Source organism: Oryx dammah, unplaced genomic scaffold, assembly GCF_014754425.2.
Source record: "Oryx dammah isolate SB20612 unplaced genomic scaffold, SCBI_Odam_1.1 HiC_scaffold_22, whole genome shotgun sequence".
Lineage (NCBI taxonomy): Eukaryota > Metazoa > Chordata > Mammalia > Artiodactyla > Bovidae > Oryx > Oryx dammah.
This window is the reverse complement of record NW_024070206.1, coordinates 56,479,044-56,494,685: the sequence shown is the minus strand read 5'-3', so window position 1 is coordinate 56,494,685 and position 15,642 is coordinate 56,479,044. Positions and strand designations below refer to the sequence as shown.

Below are 15,642 nucleotides of genomic sequence, written 5' to 3'. Positions count from 1 at the left end.
TCAGCCGTGCAGGTTCTTGTAAGAGTGCACACCATTCACCTCCCATGGAAAATGTCAAATGAGAAAACAAGGGTCAGTTATCCAAATCACCTTTTTCCCTATATCAATGTTCTTCTGCAAGATAATCTTATTTTTAAAGAAAATTTAAAACAGCCATTGATTTCAGAGGGACACATTTGTTTTCTGTGAATTTCGTTCATATGTCAATCATCAGTATGTTTCTTAGTCCCTTTAGAAAGATAGAAATGGTTTGTTTTGCTTGCTTACTTGTCAATTTTGTTGTAGTTTGTTTTCATTTAGGACTATAACTTTCTTTCTGGACTATCCATTTGAAAATTTTCAAAAAAATTTATCTGAGTCTGAAAAGTCTGATACCAAGGAGAAAAGTGTCAAGCAGAACTAAGTTGAATACTGACCTATTACTTAAGGTCCTGTGTTGCTTTAAGAGCATCACTTTGCTTTTTTAAACGTCATATTATTTTAAAATAGTTGTGATAATAGTGCGCATTGCTGTCGGAGAGATTTGAGTGAGATAATGCCTTTGCACAGTGTCTTGAGTTATTGTCAATGTACGATGCAAGTAGTTAGCATTTTAAGTTGACTTTATTCAGAGTCAAAAAGAAACCTGAAATAATTGTCCAGACATATTCACCCCTGAATCAACCTGAAAATATGACACAATCAAAAATCTTTCTTTCTTGAATTAGTTGAACAATTGCCTTAATTATTTTTCTTTCTGTGGACATTGTGTTTGTTTCTTATTACTTTGTAAGAACACTGGAGGGAGGGATTTTCAGTCACTCTGCTCAGTGTCTTCTCCTATTACAAACTATGTGTGTTTACAATTCTAATTGCACATTACTTTGAGGGCTAATTATATGTTGGAATCATTGTGTACTATTTGAGAATATAAATATATATTTGATTTTTGTTGCATTTAAGTTCTTCTACCTTCCAAGAATACTTAGACTTTATAGTTATTTATATTTTTATACAGTTTTCAATTTGTTTACTTTTAATCAGGATGGGCCAAATGAAAAGATCTTTAAAATAAGAGTTCAGGATTTTAATCCTGTTTAAGGCTTTCATATTGATTTATTTTCCTTAAGGAAGCTATTTAGTCTCCTTTGCTTCCTGTCAAAGATCATGTGAATGACAGATACAATTCCTTTGTACAAATCCATGTGAAAATTTGAAGAACAAACTAGTTAGTATAAACTTGTTTGATATTTTCAGATATACCTTCCTAAGATGGACAGTAAAATTTTCTGGGTAATTTTCTGAAATGCAATATTTGGTTGGGAAGAGTAGATCTGAGATAGGCTACATGAGTCATATTTGAACTTTTGAAAGAATAAAATAAAGTAATAACCTGGGAATGATAAACAGGAGGTTTTCTTAGACTATGGGTTTTATAAGGCTGTAGAAATGGTGGTTCATTGAGAATAAATCCCCCAGCCAATGCAGGAGACCCGGGCTCAGTGTTAAGAATCCCCCTGCCAATGCAGGAGACCCAGGCTCAATCCCTAGGTCAGGAAGATCTCCTGGAGAAGGGAATGACTCCAATATTCTTGCCTGGGAAATCCCAAACACAGAGGAGCCTGGTGGGCTACAGTTCATGGGCTTGCAGAAAACTGGACATGACTGAGCAACTAAACAACAGCAACAACAATGTCAGTTAATTTAAAATCAGTATCAAAGTATTTGGGAGTTTTGGTATAGCTTCCAATGGAAATTTTACAGATCATATATACATGAAAACCTTCTCACCATACAAAGCATAATAAAGCTATGGTGTTTGCCATTACTTCTCAGTTTTGTCTATTTCTCCCTATTTTCTGTTTTGTTCTTACTCCTGAGAACTATATGAAGATTTCCTGACTTAGATTCACATTTTACTCAGTCAGTTCCTTATAAGTCTGCATCGTACAACATATATGCTTTTATGTCATAATTTAGAGTTATATTATAAATAACTTGTCTTGAGAATTATTGCATACCATTTCCTCTGCAAATAATAAATTGTCATTTATTATATATATATATATATAATTATCATGATTTATAGCACTCAAAGTCTGGTGTGTAGGTGCCCAATAGATATATGATGGATGCTGAAAAAAATGAAGTCAATAAAGAAAACAAAATTATAGTCAGTCATTAAATGTACATCCATTAAATTTTATGGTGAGTGCTTAACTTACATAACACATGGTCAAACACTGAAAATAAAATAAGTACAGCAGTGTCCCAGCTTTTTAGGAGCACACAGTTCAACAAAAGTTACATATGACCTGTAACTAAAGCTCAAAATATGTCCAAAGTAATATTGTAGTACAAAGGGAGAATAATGCCACTGTGGTTGGAGAATGGAAGAAGTCATTTTTTAATATTATTATTACATGAGTTACAGGCATACGGCACTATAATTCGCCACCTACGTACTGTGCAAGGTCGTCACTGCCTCAAGACCAGTTACCATCCATCACCATAAGGTTGACCCCGTTTACCTATTTTGCCCACCCTCAACTCACTTCCCCTTTGGTAACAACTATTCTGGTTTTGTTTTGTTGTTTTCGATCTAACAGATTGATTTTTTTTAAACTGTGTTTGGTTTGGTTTTTAGGTGCCACATATATGTGAAATAATGTTTGTCTTTCTCCACCTAACTTCATACAGCATGGTACCTTTGGGGTCCATCCATGTGGCTTCAAATGGCAGGATTTCATTCTTTTTTGTGGCTGAGTAGTAGTCCATTATATATATTTATCATTGGTTGAATTAATTGCTTTCAGTTTTTAATGCAAATTCATAGAGAGTCAAATAATGTCTGTTGCTCTTAAAACAGTATGTCTGAAGCAGTGTAATATGGTGAAAGGACTACAGACTGGCTTGAGGGAACTTGTGTCTAATTTGCAATTTATATCATCCAAGTCTGCATTTCCTGAATATAATAATAAATGCACCACTTTATAGAGTTTGGGGGAGTATTTAACAATAATCTCTAAAGTAGCTTGTACAGTCCATTTTACCTATTAAGTGTTAATCAAATTTTTATTTACATGGACTTAACTCAATGGTTTGATTCTATGTTATGGTTAGAATGACCACAGATTTAGCTGTATTTTAAAATATATATACTCTGTCTTAAAAATGAAGCAGTGTAGTTATGTGAAATAATTTAAGCAAAGTAAAAGCAGAGACTATCTTTTGATGCCATTTCTGGTTTTGTTTGATATTAGTACAAATGTTGCATTTCCACACATTTTTGGAAATAAATTGAAGTCATGGAACCCTAACAAGAATATATCAGCAATATTTAAAACACATTTGTACTGATTAAAATAAAACAGTAAGTATGAAAACTAATAACTGATTCCAGAAAAGAGAAGACATAAGAATTAACTGGGTAAAAATACGTAAAAGAAGGGATAATAACATTTGAAAAAAGTATTAAGCAGAAGTTGATCTGAGAGATATATATCTTTACTTTCTACCACCCACAGGGACAAAATAATAAGATTGATTGCAATCAAGCTTGTCTTGTGAGACTGAGAAAGAGAAAGGAAGCGCTGGTGCTTACTGAACTGCTTCCCTCTTTGCAGGGAAATTATCGCATCTTCGTTGTTTTACAGATCTACTTACGGTTCTTGGACTATGAGATGCAGAATTCCAACGAATGCAAGAGGAACTTCGTGGCGGTGTATGACGGAAGCAGCTCGGTGGAGGACCTGAAAGCCAAGTTCTGCAGCACGGTGGCCAACGACGTGATGCTCCGCACGGGGCTCGGGGTCATCCGCATGTGGGCCGACGAGGGCAGCCGCAACAGCCGCTTCCAGATGCTCTTCACGTCCTTCCAAGAACGTAAGCGTCTCCACTCTGCTCTTCACTGCTCGGCCTTCCAGTGGGTCGGAGGGTGCAGATCTCATGCATCGTGAATGGTGTTCCCTTCATGCAGCTTGAGCCTTAATAAGTTGTTCAAACCGCTTAGATTCCCTTTCCTTCTCTTTGATCCAGAAACAGGAGAGTTACATCTGACCTTTTGATTACTTACATCAGCATGTGCAGGGCTTCCCGGGTGACTCAGACAGTAAAGACTCTGCTTGCAATGCAGGAAACCCGGGTTGGATCCCTGGGTTGGGTAGATCCCCTGGAGTAGGAAATGGCAACCCACTCCAGTATTCTTGCCTGGAGTATCCCATGGACAAAGTAGCCTGGTGGGCTAAAATTCATGGGGTCACAAAGAGTCAGACAGGACTTAGGGACTAACAGAGCAACACAGTATCAGCATATGCACTGTAGCCATACTTAAGACATTTCGCACTACTAAACTGGGATATGACGAATTCTGTTTGTCTTTGGGTTAGATCTTAGGAAGCCAGGGAACGGAGGCAGCAGTTTCCGATGATATTTGAGTTTAAATCTTAAAAACCTTCATAAAAATATTTGGTAGGTTCTCTTTAGTAAGCTTCTCTTGCAGTCCCATTGATTTTAAATAGGTCTGTGACTGCAGAGTTCCAGGTAAACTAGACAAAGAGGAAGAATTGATTGGGAAGAGAGTAAACAGAAAAAGAGTTTCAGAAAATAGTTTAAATGGCACAGTGGATGATACCCAGAGTTATGGGCAAAAGCACAGCAATTTTAGAAAATCATGTTCTTACAAATAATGAGTCAGATGAATAGACATATATTTGGAATGTTCTTCAGAAACCCTGAGTAATTTATGCTTGATAAATTTATGCAAATGAAAAATAAGCCAAGAAATTCAGCTTTAAGGAATCAGTACCTTGTCATTTGAAACTGTACATTAAAAAAAAAAAAAAAAGACAAAATGTTTTTGAAATGTCAAGGGTTTCTTAAAGTTAGCTGTAGCAGCCACCATCTTTTTTTTTTAATCCAAAAATGTTAAATGTACTGGATGATTACTTTGCACCATGAATGAATGGTTTTGGCTTTAAATTGTTCTCTACTTCCCCAGTTGGAGAATTCTATGGCACCAGAAGTAGGGAAGTAGGGACTGTCCCTCAGTCTTTCTGAATCTTGATCCTATCACAGAGTATGTTAAGTCTCCCATCCTGGATTATTGCAGATTTAAACAGCAAGTTGTTATCTTGGTCTTCCTTTCAGGAATTGATCAAAATGTTAGAGCTAGTGCATCTTTATTTCAGCAAGGTATCTGGAGGAAAAAAAACATCATTTTTTTGCTTAGAATTTAAATCAATTCAGGCTAGAAGATAGCACATGTGGTGTTTTCATCAGTGAGTACTCTTCTAAATCTAATCAACTGTGCCTTTGGTGAGGGTCAGATTATACTTTATTCAATATTTTTATCAGCCTTGGATAATCATAGACTAAGAACTTCTTTCTAGTGTAACATAAATGGGAGGTCTAGTTAATGCACTAAATAATAAAGTTATTAAAATATTATAAAATATGCAATTTTTATCAAAACTGCATGATAATTTAATAAGGATAAATTACAAACTGTCTTCTTATGTTTCATATGTCGAGCAAAGGAACCCAGACTCCAGGATTTCCTAAGATTTTATTTCATTTAAACTCAATAGAAGCCAATACTTTTTAAAAATAATTGACAATAATATCTAATGTAGTCTTAGCTTGTGTTAACAAATATGCAATAAGCAGCTCGGAGGAGATACTCTCACAGGAAGCTGCAGTGGTCAAAATGCAAATTGCACAGCCTGTTCTTTTCTGAGTGTTATTAATGAGAGCAGAGTAATTAGCTAGGAGTGGCTGATCCAGATGCAGAAGCATTTAGAGTCAGGGGAAAAGGCTAAAGGAGAAGATATCCCTATCCTAGAGATTCTTTTGTCTAAAATGTGACAATTACCTTAAACTTGGGGGAGTGGTGGTATGGATTAATGTCTGAGAAGTAAGATTAATGTTAAATTAATTGTATGAAGCCATTTGACTGTGATTCAGGGAAAAGTGTCTAGCTCATAGAAAGTGTGATATTACAACATTGGATGAACTTCCACAGAATATATGTGAGAAATGGGTTCTCATCAAGTGTGAATGGTATAGGGCAAGTGTCTAGGCTGGACAGGGGGAGGGAAGACGAAGCACCTTTCAATTCAAAGGTGGAGATCTGTGAGTCTTTAAAGTTCTTCTTATTTAAAGAATGATGGGATTGTAGCATATTGTGTATGTATCCTGCTTCCTAGATGGTACTAGAGGTAAAGAACCCGCCTGCCAATGCTGGAGATGTAAGAGATGTGGGTTCAATTCCTGGGTCAGGAAGATCCCCTGGAGAAGGAAATGGCAACCCACTCCAGGATTCTTGCCTAGAGAATCCCATGGACAGAGGAGCCTGGGGGGCTACAGTCCACGGGGCCGCAAAGAACAGGACATGAGTGAGCACAGCACACACATACACATATGCAGTAAAGATTAGAGACGTGAATTGGTGACCAGCCCTTTCTTAGTCTAATAGTGAGAAAGCACCTTGGTATTTTTCTTAGTTCCCACACTTCTTAGATGGTATCCCCAGTCCAGTGTGTTAAGAGGTGCTTTAGGGCATATTCAATAATATTCTAATGTCTGTCAAAATGTCTTATATTAGGGCCATAAGATATTTTAGAGGTTAGATAAGAGCTTAGAAGTCATGTATTTCAATCCCAAACACTATGAATTCAAACAGAAAAAGAAAAGACCCAGGGAAAGTTAACTGACTTCCCCTGAATACCCTCAACCCCATGCTCAATGATTTGTTAACAGTACTGAGGCAAGAATGTAAGACCTGAATCCTGATATTGGCAGGTCTCCATGGATACTTTTGTCATCTTTAAGGAATGAGCAGAGCTCCCACTTTCTAAAGATGATGATGTTAAAAGCAGATCGCACTTATGCATCACTCATGAAACATATTTGTCAGCATTGTTTTACATGCTTTACAAACTGAATTTTCATTCTTGTGTCTTACCTAATGCATCTTACATTTATGTTTCATGGTAACATTCTGTAATCATACATTGTACAGCATAGTACATTACCATAAACATCAGACTAATATAGAATCATGACTAGGGGCTTCTGTTCTCAAAATATGAACCCACAAACTAATGGATGCCAGTGGGAATGTATTTTCAAATAATTTTTAGTTTTGCATTTGAATCTGTTGTTGTTCATTGTTTTTGTTCAGTTGCTAAATTGTGTCCAACTCTTTGCAACCCCATGGAATGCAGCACACTGGGCTTCCCTGTCCTTCACTATCTCTCAGGGTCTACTCAAACCCATGTCCATTGTGTCCAAATAAATCACAGAAAAGACAAAGGATGAGTGTGTAAGAGAGGTACAGAAATTCTTACTGTGAGTCATCAGACGTTAAGGTTTCCCATGCACATTAGAGGCATTTTAAAAGTCTGGGTTAAATGCCAGCGTTTGTAGCAACAACAAATATCGTCTAGTATAATGGGGGGACTATAAGATCACTGAATGGAGAAGTATTTACCTTCAACTGTGATGGAATAATGTGATGTCTTCACTGGATCGCTCCCATAAATAGCATACTCCTGCCCACACTGTCTTGCTGACTGTTCAACTCAGCCTTTTCTCAGCTCTACCTGAGATGGCTGCCTTGATTAATAGTATCACACTGCTGCTGGCTGCTGCTCAAAGACATTGGCTTCAGAGGAATAGTATCCAGACTTTACCCCATAGAGCAACTTTGAAACCTAGCAACTAGAGAAAAAAAAAAACCACAGTATTATCACCAAAGAGGCACTGTCTTACTTGATTATAGTCTTTTTAATACTGGCATTTTGTACTCAGATTACTCACAATCTTAGCCCACTCAAACAGTCCATCTAATGGAGATGAAAACACATATAGGTACCCCAAAAAGATCTCAAATTTTAATATATTATTAATAACCTTGGATAGTGTTCTCTAAGAAAGATGACTTATTTAAACTTTAAATGTATTCTGAAATGAAGAAGAAAATATATTAACCATTGTGACTAATTTGCTTTCTTGGGTCAAAAATCAACAAATAGGAGGAAAAAATCAGATTAGAAACACAGGTGAGGATAAAGAAGAATGAATCCAACTTGACATAAACATAGAACACTTTGAATAATTCTTACAGTGATATTGAAAGTGTGTTATATTTTATTTTGGTAACTCAATTGCAGATTGCCTGTAAGGATAGAGTTTTACACATTTGTATCACTTTATATAAAGACATTGTCTTGCTCTGAATAATCATTCAGATTTTTTAAAAACTGATTAGAATTGGTGTAATTTCAACTTTGAGCATACTTGTATATGAAAATGTGTGATCAATTATGATAGAACTATATGGTTAAGTATTTGATATGCATAATGGAGACATTAGTGAAGTGTACCTCTTCACAGTGAGTCACAAGTCAGACTTTCTGAGCTGGTCTTTTTCTGTGTTCCAAGAATTTGCAGCAACTGGAATGAAAGAATACCCTGAGTACTATCTCATGGTGACGTCTCAAGCTCCACCTTCACCTGCTCTTCTAGTCTTATTTAGACCACAATAAAATCTCAGTCACTTAATGCTTGATTAATGTGCAGCATATTTCTGATAAAAACCGACATGCAACTAAAAAGAGATGAAAAGAAAATTGTTCACTTTAAGGATGTGGGAATAATGGTTACAATACTTTGTTAAAATGAGGTTATATATTTAGTTTCATATCATTTTATGGCAAAAGAAGATAGAATCTAAACTACAGGTTTATTTACAGTAAAGAGTTGACTCATTGGAAAAGACTCTGATGCTGGGAGGGATTGGGGGCAGAAGAAGGGGACGACAGAGGATGAGATGGCTGGATGGCATCACTGATTCGATAAAACATGAGTCTGAGTGAACTCCAGGAGTTGGTGATGGACAGGGAGGCCTGGTGTGCTGCGATTCATGGGGTCGCAAAGAGTCAGACATGTCGGATATATATATATATCATAACTTTTAATTTCAATGAGGCATTGAGTTGAAAGGTTCTGTGGAAGGCAGAATTCTGAGATGATCCAAAAGATTTCCACCTCTCAGTATTTGTTGTTGGAAGGAAATGGCAACCCATTCCAGTGTTCTTGCCTGGAGAATCCCAGGGACGGTGGAGCCTGGTGGGCTGCCGTCTATGGGGTCACACAGAGTCGAACTCAACTGAAGTGACTTAGCAGCAGCAGCAGTCACTAAGTTGTGTCTGACTCTTTGCGACCTCATGGACTACAGCACACCAGACTTCCCTGTCCTTAGCCATCTCATGGAGTTTGCTCAAATTCATGTCCATTGAGTCAGTGATGCCATCCACCAATCTCATCTTCTGTCATCCCCTTCTCCTGCCTTCAGCCTTTCCCAGCATCAGGGTCTTTTCCAATGAGTTGACTCTTTGCATCAGGTGGCCAAAGTATTAGAGTCTTACAACCTTTCTCCCCTGAGTAGCTTGAGATATGATTTTCTAATACATTATATGGTAGAAGTTATTTTGGAGATATAAATAAGATCCTTAGTTCGTTGATTTTGATCATCAAAAGGGAGACTTCCTTCACCAATGTGTTAAGTACATGTCTTTCATCTCCTTGGTTAAATTCATTCCTAGGTTATCTTCTTCATTTTGATGTAATTATAGATGAGATTGTTTTCTTAATGTCCCTTTTAGATAGTTTGTTATTGATATATAGAAGTGCACTGGATATCCTGGTTGGTCTAAGTATACACCACAAATATTGATAATAATCTTTATTCCCTTTTGAAAGAAGTTTGAAAGTTCTAGTCCTTGACAAGGGTCCGGTTTTCTACTTCTTTGTGTTCCTCCATTCATTCTGTTGTTCCTTCAGTAAACACAGAAGCGCCAGGCACTGGTGGCACAAAGATGAATAAGAGGGTTGCTCCTCTCAAGGTGCAGCCTCACTCATTCAAATTGAATTCAAATGTGTGACTCATTTCAGCAAGCATTCCCTTGTATCTGGAACTCTGTTCCTCCCACCACACACTTCCTCATATACTTCAGTATATCATCCACTTAAACCCTGCATTCTAAGAAACCAAATTCTCTTCTTGTATAGTTTTTTTTTTTTCCTTCAGCTTTTGCTTATACTAGTAGGATCCGTACTCTTCTATCATAGTAATTGGTGATTATTTCACTGTTCAGTTTTATTACCCTATCCTGTCTTGTCTGGAACATGGTTTGGCCTGCCAGCTGCTTCTGGTACCCAGTCTGCATTCTGTCCTAGGTAGTACAAATTCTCCATTTTATAATGCACAAGTAAATTACCATATCACCTCAATAAGCTAAATTTAATGGATCCTAAAATGAAAAAAAAGTGTGTAGATTGTAATTTGATTATTACTATAAAAGTGCACAGAGCTCAGTAACACTCTGGAAAAATACACCAAAAAATTTTGATAGCAATCAAATCAAAACTATAATATTTACTTTTCCCTCTAGGAAAGTCTAGGCCAAACACATTTACAAGTTTGGGTCATGTGCTGAGATCAAAAATCATCATCAGTTCAGTTCCGTACAGTCATTCAGTCGTGTCTGACTCTTTGCGACCCCATGGACTACATATAGCACACCAGGCTTCCCTGTCCATCACCAAATCCCAGGGCTTGTTCAAACTCATGTCCATAGAGTCAGTGGTGCCATCCAACCATCTCATCCTCCCTTGTCCCCTTCTCTTCCTGCCTTCAATCTTTCCCAGCATCAGGATCTTTTCCAATGAATCAGTTCTTCACATCAGGTGGTCAAAGTATTGGAGTTTCAGCTTAAGCATCAGTCCTTCCAATGAATATTCAGGACTGGTTTCCTTTAGGATGGACTGGTTTGAGGGGGACTCTCAATAGTCTTCTCCAACAGCACAATTCAAAAGCATCGTTTGTTTGGCACTCAGCTTTCTTTATGGTTCAACTCTCACATCCATACATGACTACTGGAAAAACCATAGCTTTGACTAGACAGACCTTTGTCGGCATTATAGTCTATATGTATTTCATCAAGGAAAGAAAATTATAAGTGCTAGAGGGAGCAAATGACCAATTATAAGGTAGATTAAAGTGTAACTTGACGTTGTCCTGATACAGATCTTCATTCATCACTGTGGTGAGTTTGTGTATTTTTAAAAGATTAAGACCAGTAACCCAGTAATTCGTTAGTCTTTGAATTAACAGAATTGCAAGCCTGAGGCTATGGTCTCCATTGATGCCTGGCTTTAATTCTTATTTACTCCAAGTTCTGGCCTTCCCTGGATGCTCAGTGGTAAAAACCTGCTTGCCAGTGTAGGAAGCACATGAGACTTGGGTTCTATCCCTGAGTCAGGAAGATCTCCTGGAGAAGGAAATGGCAACCTACTCCAATTCTTGCCTGGGAAATCCCATGGACAGGGGAGCCTGGCAGGCTACCGTCCAAAGATTGGCAGAGAGTCGGTTGTGATTGAGTGACTAAACAACAACAACACTGAAAGTCCTCCTTTGGGGAGTTGGCATGTTCAATAATGAAAACAAATATGCATTAATGTCTTTAACAGAATGATGAGTCTATACGAACAACTGCTGCAGACGTGTGTTCATCACCTATGAAAACAAGCCCGGGTCCCCACACCCAAGTCCTAATAATCAAAGTGCAGACCCCAGAGAAATATAATATCCTAGTTATTGTAACTAGAGTGATATCTAATTGCACACAATGCATAAATCATCAGATACTTGACCCAATGCAGACATAATTGCAGTATAAAACTATGAAATGATTTCTTGGCATCAAATGGAATGGATAAATCATGAAGTGGTCAGTGCCCTCTGTGAGGACCGGAAGTGGTCTCTCTCCATGCATTATAATATTCTCATCAAGATGCTTCTCTTTTTGTAATAGCATATCTCTTAGAACTGTAGGAATATGCAATTTTAGAGGAAACATTTGGGGATCTAATAAATGTGACTGGGATTAGATTGTGGAGAGAACTTCTTGTATTAGAAAAGAAAAGATTAAGCTATAGCTTGATAAAAATACTGGATATCTTGACTGATAACTAAGTCACATTGGAACATAGAGTTTTGGAAGCAGATATTGATTTTTCAAAAAAAATATGAAGATGATAAAAGAGATGAAGAGAAGATGCACAAATCTATATCTGGCCTCAAATCTAGTCAGCATTTTTCAAGTAAAATGGCACTTCCTCTAATGGCATAGCCCAAGATACCTTTCATGTTTAAAGTATGGTGGCAGGGAAATTATTCCATTCATGTTGGGCAAAACAAAACGTTTGTTTTAGGAGGCAATTCTAATGGCTATATATATATATGTATATGTGTATGTATATGTGCTTGCATTTCCTGTTCTTTTTCTATAATTCTGATCTCACCATTAAAAATCATACTTAGCAGCAAGTTACACATTTTTTAATATAGTTTTTGAGTCCTGAACGTTGACTCAGATGCTTACTCATAATTGGGATCTCTGATGTTTTAGACATTTTTTTTCCATCAAATGCATAAGAAAAATTTAGCTATTCCTTAGAAATTAAAAGCATTGTTAGAATTTAATGAGAAGACGGCACTTCATGTCCATTTTACTACTTAAAGGAGTTTTGCTCTGATATCTAGTTAGCAAGTATTTAAGGACCTATAATATAGAACCTGTTGTTCTGCGCCCCAGTGATAAGGCAGTGAGAACAAGTCCCTTGCTTCTCATTTTTATAAAAGGAAGCTAATGATGTGGAGTGAGTTAATTTAAAAAGATAAACCCTGTTAAGAATTGTGGAAAAACACAATATGAGGTAATGTGCTGGTGAATGATGTGGACATGAGTGCCCTGGGTGGTTTGGGCAACCCTGGAGCTCAGGAAGAAGCTGGGTAAGACCTGGGGTAAGGAAAAGGAGTTTCCCAGGTGGCTCGGTAGGAAAGAATCTGCCGGCAATGCAGGAGGCACGGGTTCAGTCCATCAGTTGGGAAGATCCTCTAGAGGAGGAAGTGTCAACCCACTCCAGTATTCTTGCCTAGAAATCCTATGGACAGAGGAGCCTGGCGGGCTACCATCCATGGGGTACCAAAGAGACAGTTTAGAGACTAAGCACGCATCCGTGTGCCAGAAGAAACCCCAAAACACACAGTCGGTGCTAAGGAGTTTGGGATTTTATCTCACTTTACTGGGAAGGTTTTGGAGTGTTTTAAAAGGGAGTGATGCTTCCTAAGGCCCACTTGACTTCACATTCCAGAATGTCTGGCTCTAGGTGAGTGATCACACCATCGTGATTATCTGGGTCATGAAGATCATTTTTGTATAGTTCTGTGTATTCTTGCCCCCTCTTCTTAATATCTTCTGCTTCTGTTAGGTCCAAAACATTTCTGTCCTTTATTGTGCCCATCTTTGCAAGAAATGTTCCCTTGGTATCTCTAATTTTCTTGAAGAGATCTGTAGTCTTTCGCATTCTATTGTTTCCTCTATTTCTTTGCATTGAACCCTGAGGAAGACTTTCTTATCCTCCTTGCTAGTCTTTGAAACTCTGCATTCAAAGGGGTATATCTTTCCTTTTCTCCTTTGCCTTTAGCTTCTCTTCTTTACTCAGCTATTTGTAAGGCCTTGTCAAACGACAACTTTGCCTTTTTGCATTTCTTTTCTTGGGGATGGTCTTGATCACTGCCTTCTGTACAGTGTCATGAACCTCATTCCATAGTTCATCAGGCATTCTATCTATCAGATCTACGCCCTTAAATCTATTTCTCACTTCCACTGTATCATCGTAAGGGATTTGATTTACATCATACCTGAATGGTCTAGAGGTTTTCCTTACTTTCTTCACTTTAAGTCTGAATTAGGAAACAAGTAGTTCATGATCTGAGCCACAGTCAGCTCTGGTCTTGTTTTTGTTGACTGTATAGAGCTTCTCCATCTTTGGCTGCAAAGAATATAATCAGTCTGATTTCGGTATTGACCATCTGGTGATGTCCATGTGTAGAGTCTTCTCTTGTGTTGTTGGAAGAGGGTGTTTGCTCTGACCAGTGTGTTCTCTTGGCAAACTCTATTAGCCTTTGCCCTGCTTCATTCTGTATTCCAAGGCCAAATTTGCCTGTTACTCCAGGGAGCTGTTGACTTCCTACTTTTGCATTCCAGTCCCCTATGATGAGAAGGTAATCTTTTGGGGTGTTAGTTCTAGAAGGTCTTGTAGGTTTTCATAAAACCATTCAACTTCAGCTCCTTCAGCATTACTGGTCGGGGCATAGACTTAGATTACTGTGATATCAAATGGTTAGCTTTGGAAACGAACAGAGATCATACTGTCATTTTTGAGATTGCATCCAAGTACTACATTGTACATCCAAGTACTACATTGTACTATGTACATTGTACATAGTACATCCAAGTACTATGATGGCTACACCATTTCTTCTAAGGGATTCTTGCCCACAGTAGTAGATATAATGGTCATCTGAGTTAAATTCACCCATTCCAGTCCGTTTTAGTTCACTGATTCCTGAAATGTCATTGTCCATTCTTGCCATCTCCTGTTTGACCACCTCCAATTTGCCTTGATTCATGGATGTAACATTCTAGTTTCCTGTGCAGTATTGCTCTTTATAGCATCAGACTTTACTTCTATCACCCATCACATCCATAACTGGGTGTTGTTTTGCTTTGGCTCCATCTCTTCATTCTTTCTGGAGTTATTTCTCCACTGATCTCCAGTATCATATTGGGCACCTACCGAACTGGGGAGTTCATCTTTCAGTGTCAACCTTTTTACTTTTTCATGCTGTGGCTAGTGGAGGTGATAGAATTCGAGTTGAGCTATTTCAAATTCTAGAAATGATGCTGTGAACATGCTGCACTCAATATGCCAGCAAATCTGGAAAACTCAGCAGTGGCTGCAGGACTGGAGAGGGTCAGTTTTCATTCCAATTCCAAAGAAAAGCAATGCCAAAGAATGCCAAAACTACCGCACAATTGCACTCATCTCACACACTAGTCAAATAACGCTCAAAATTCTCCAAGCCAGGCTTCAACAGTATGTGAACCATGAACTTCCAGATGTTCATTCTGGATTTAGAAAAGGAGGAAAAACCAGAAATCAAATTCCCAATATCTGCTGGATCGTCAAAAAAGCAAGAGAGTTCCAGAAAAACATCTACTTCTGCTTTATTGATTATGCCAAAGCCTTTGACTGTGTGGATCACAACAAACTGTGGAAAATTCTGAAAGAGATGGGAATACCAGGCCACCTGACCTGCCTCCTGAGAAATCTGTATGCAGGTCAAGAAGACACAGTTAGAACTGGACATGGAACAACAGACTGGTTCCAAATCAGGAAAGGAGTATGTCAAAGCTGTACATTGTCACCCTGCTTATTTAACTTATATGCAGAGTACATCATGAGAAATGCCAGGCTGGATGAAGTACAAGCTGGAATCAAGATTGCTGGGAGAAATATCAATAACCTCAGATATGCAGATGACACCACCCTTATGGCAGAAAGTGAAGAACTAAAGAGCCTCTTGATGAACATGAAAGAGGAGAGTGAACAAGTTGGCTTAAAACTCAACATTCAGAAAACAAAGATCATGGCATCTGGTCCCATCACTTCATGGCAAATAGATGGGAAAACAATGGAAACAGACTTCCTTGTTTTGGGTTCCAAAATCACTGGAGATGGTTACTGCAG

At 38.0% G+C, this 15,642-nt stretch overlaps 1 protein-coding gene across 2 annotated transcripts in view; it reads left to right on the top strand.

The window, feature by feature from the left end:
• NETO1 (neuropilin and tolloid like 1) overlaps window positions 1–15,642 on the top strand; it is a 103,115-nt gene that overhangs the window by 66,243 nt on the left and 21,230 nt on the right. For both annotated transcript variants that reach the window (XM_040264352.1, XM_040264353.1), the window contains exon 7: window positions 3,636–3,864. In XM_040264352.1, the coding sequence (XP_040120286.1) occupies window positions 3,636–3,864 (229 nt within the window). The remainder of the gene's footprint in view (window positions 1–3,635; window positions 3,865–15,642) is intronic.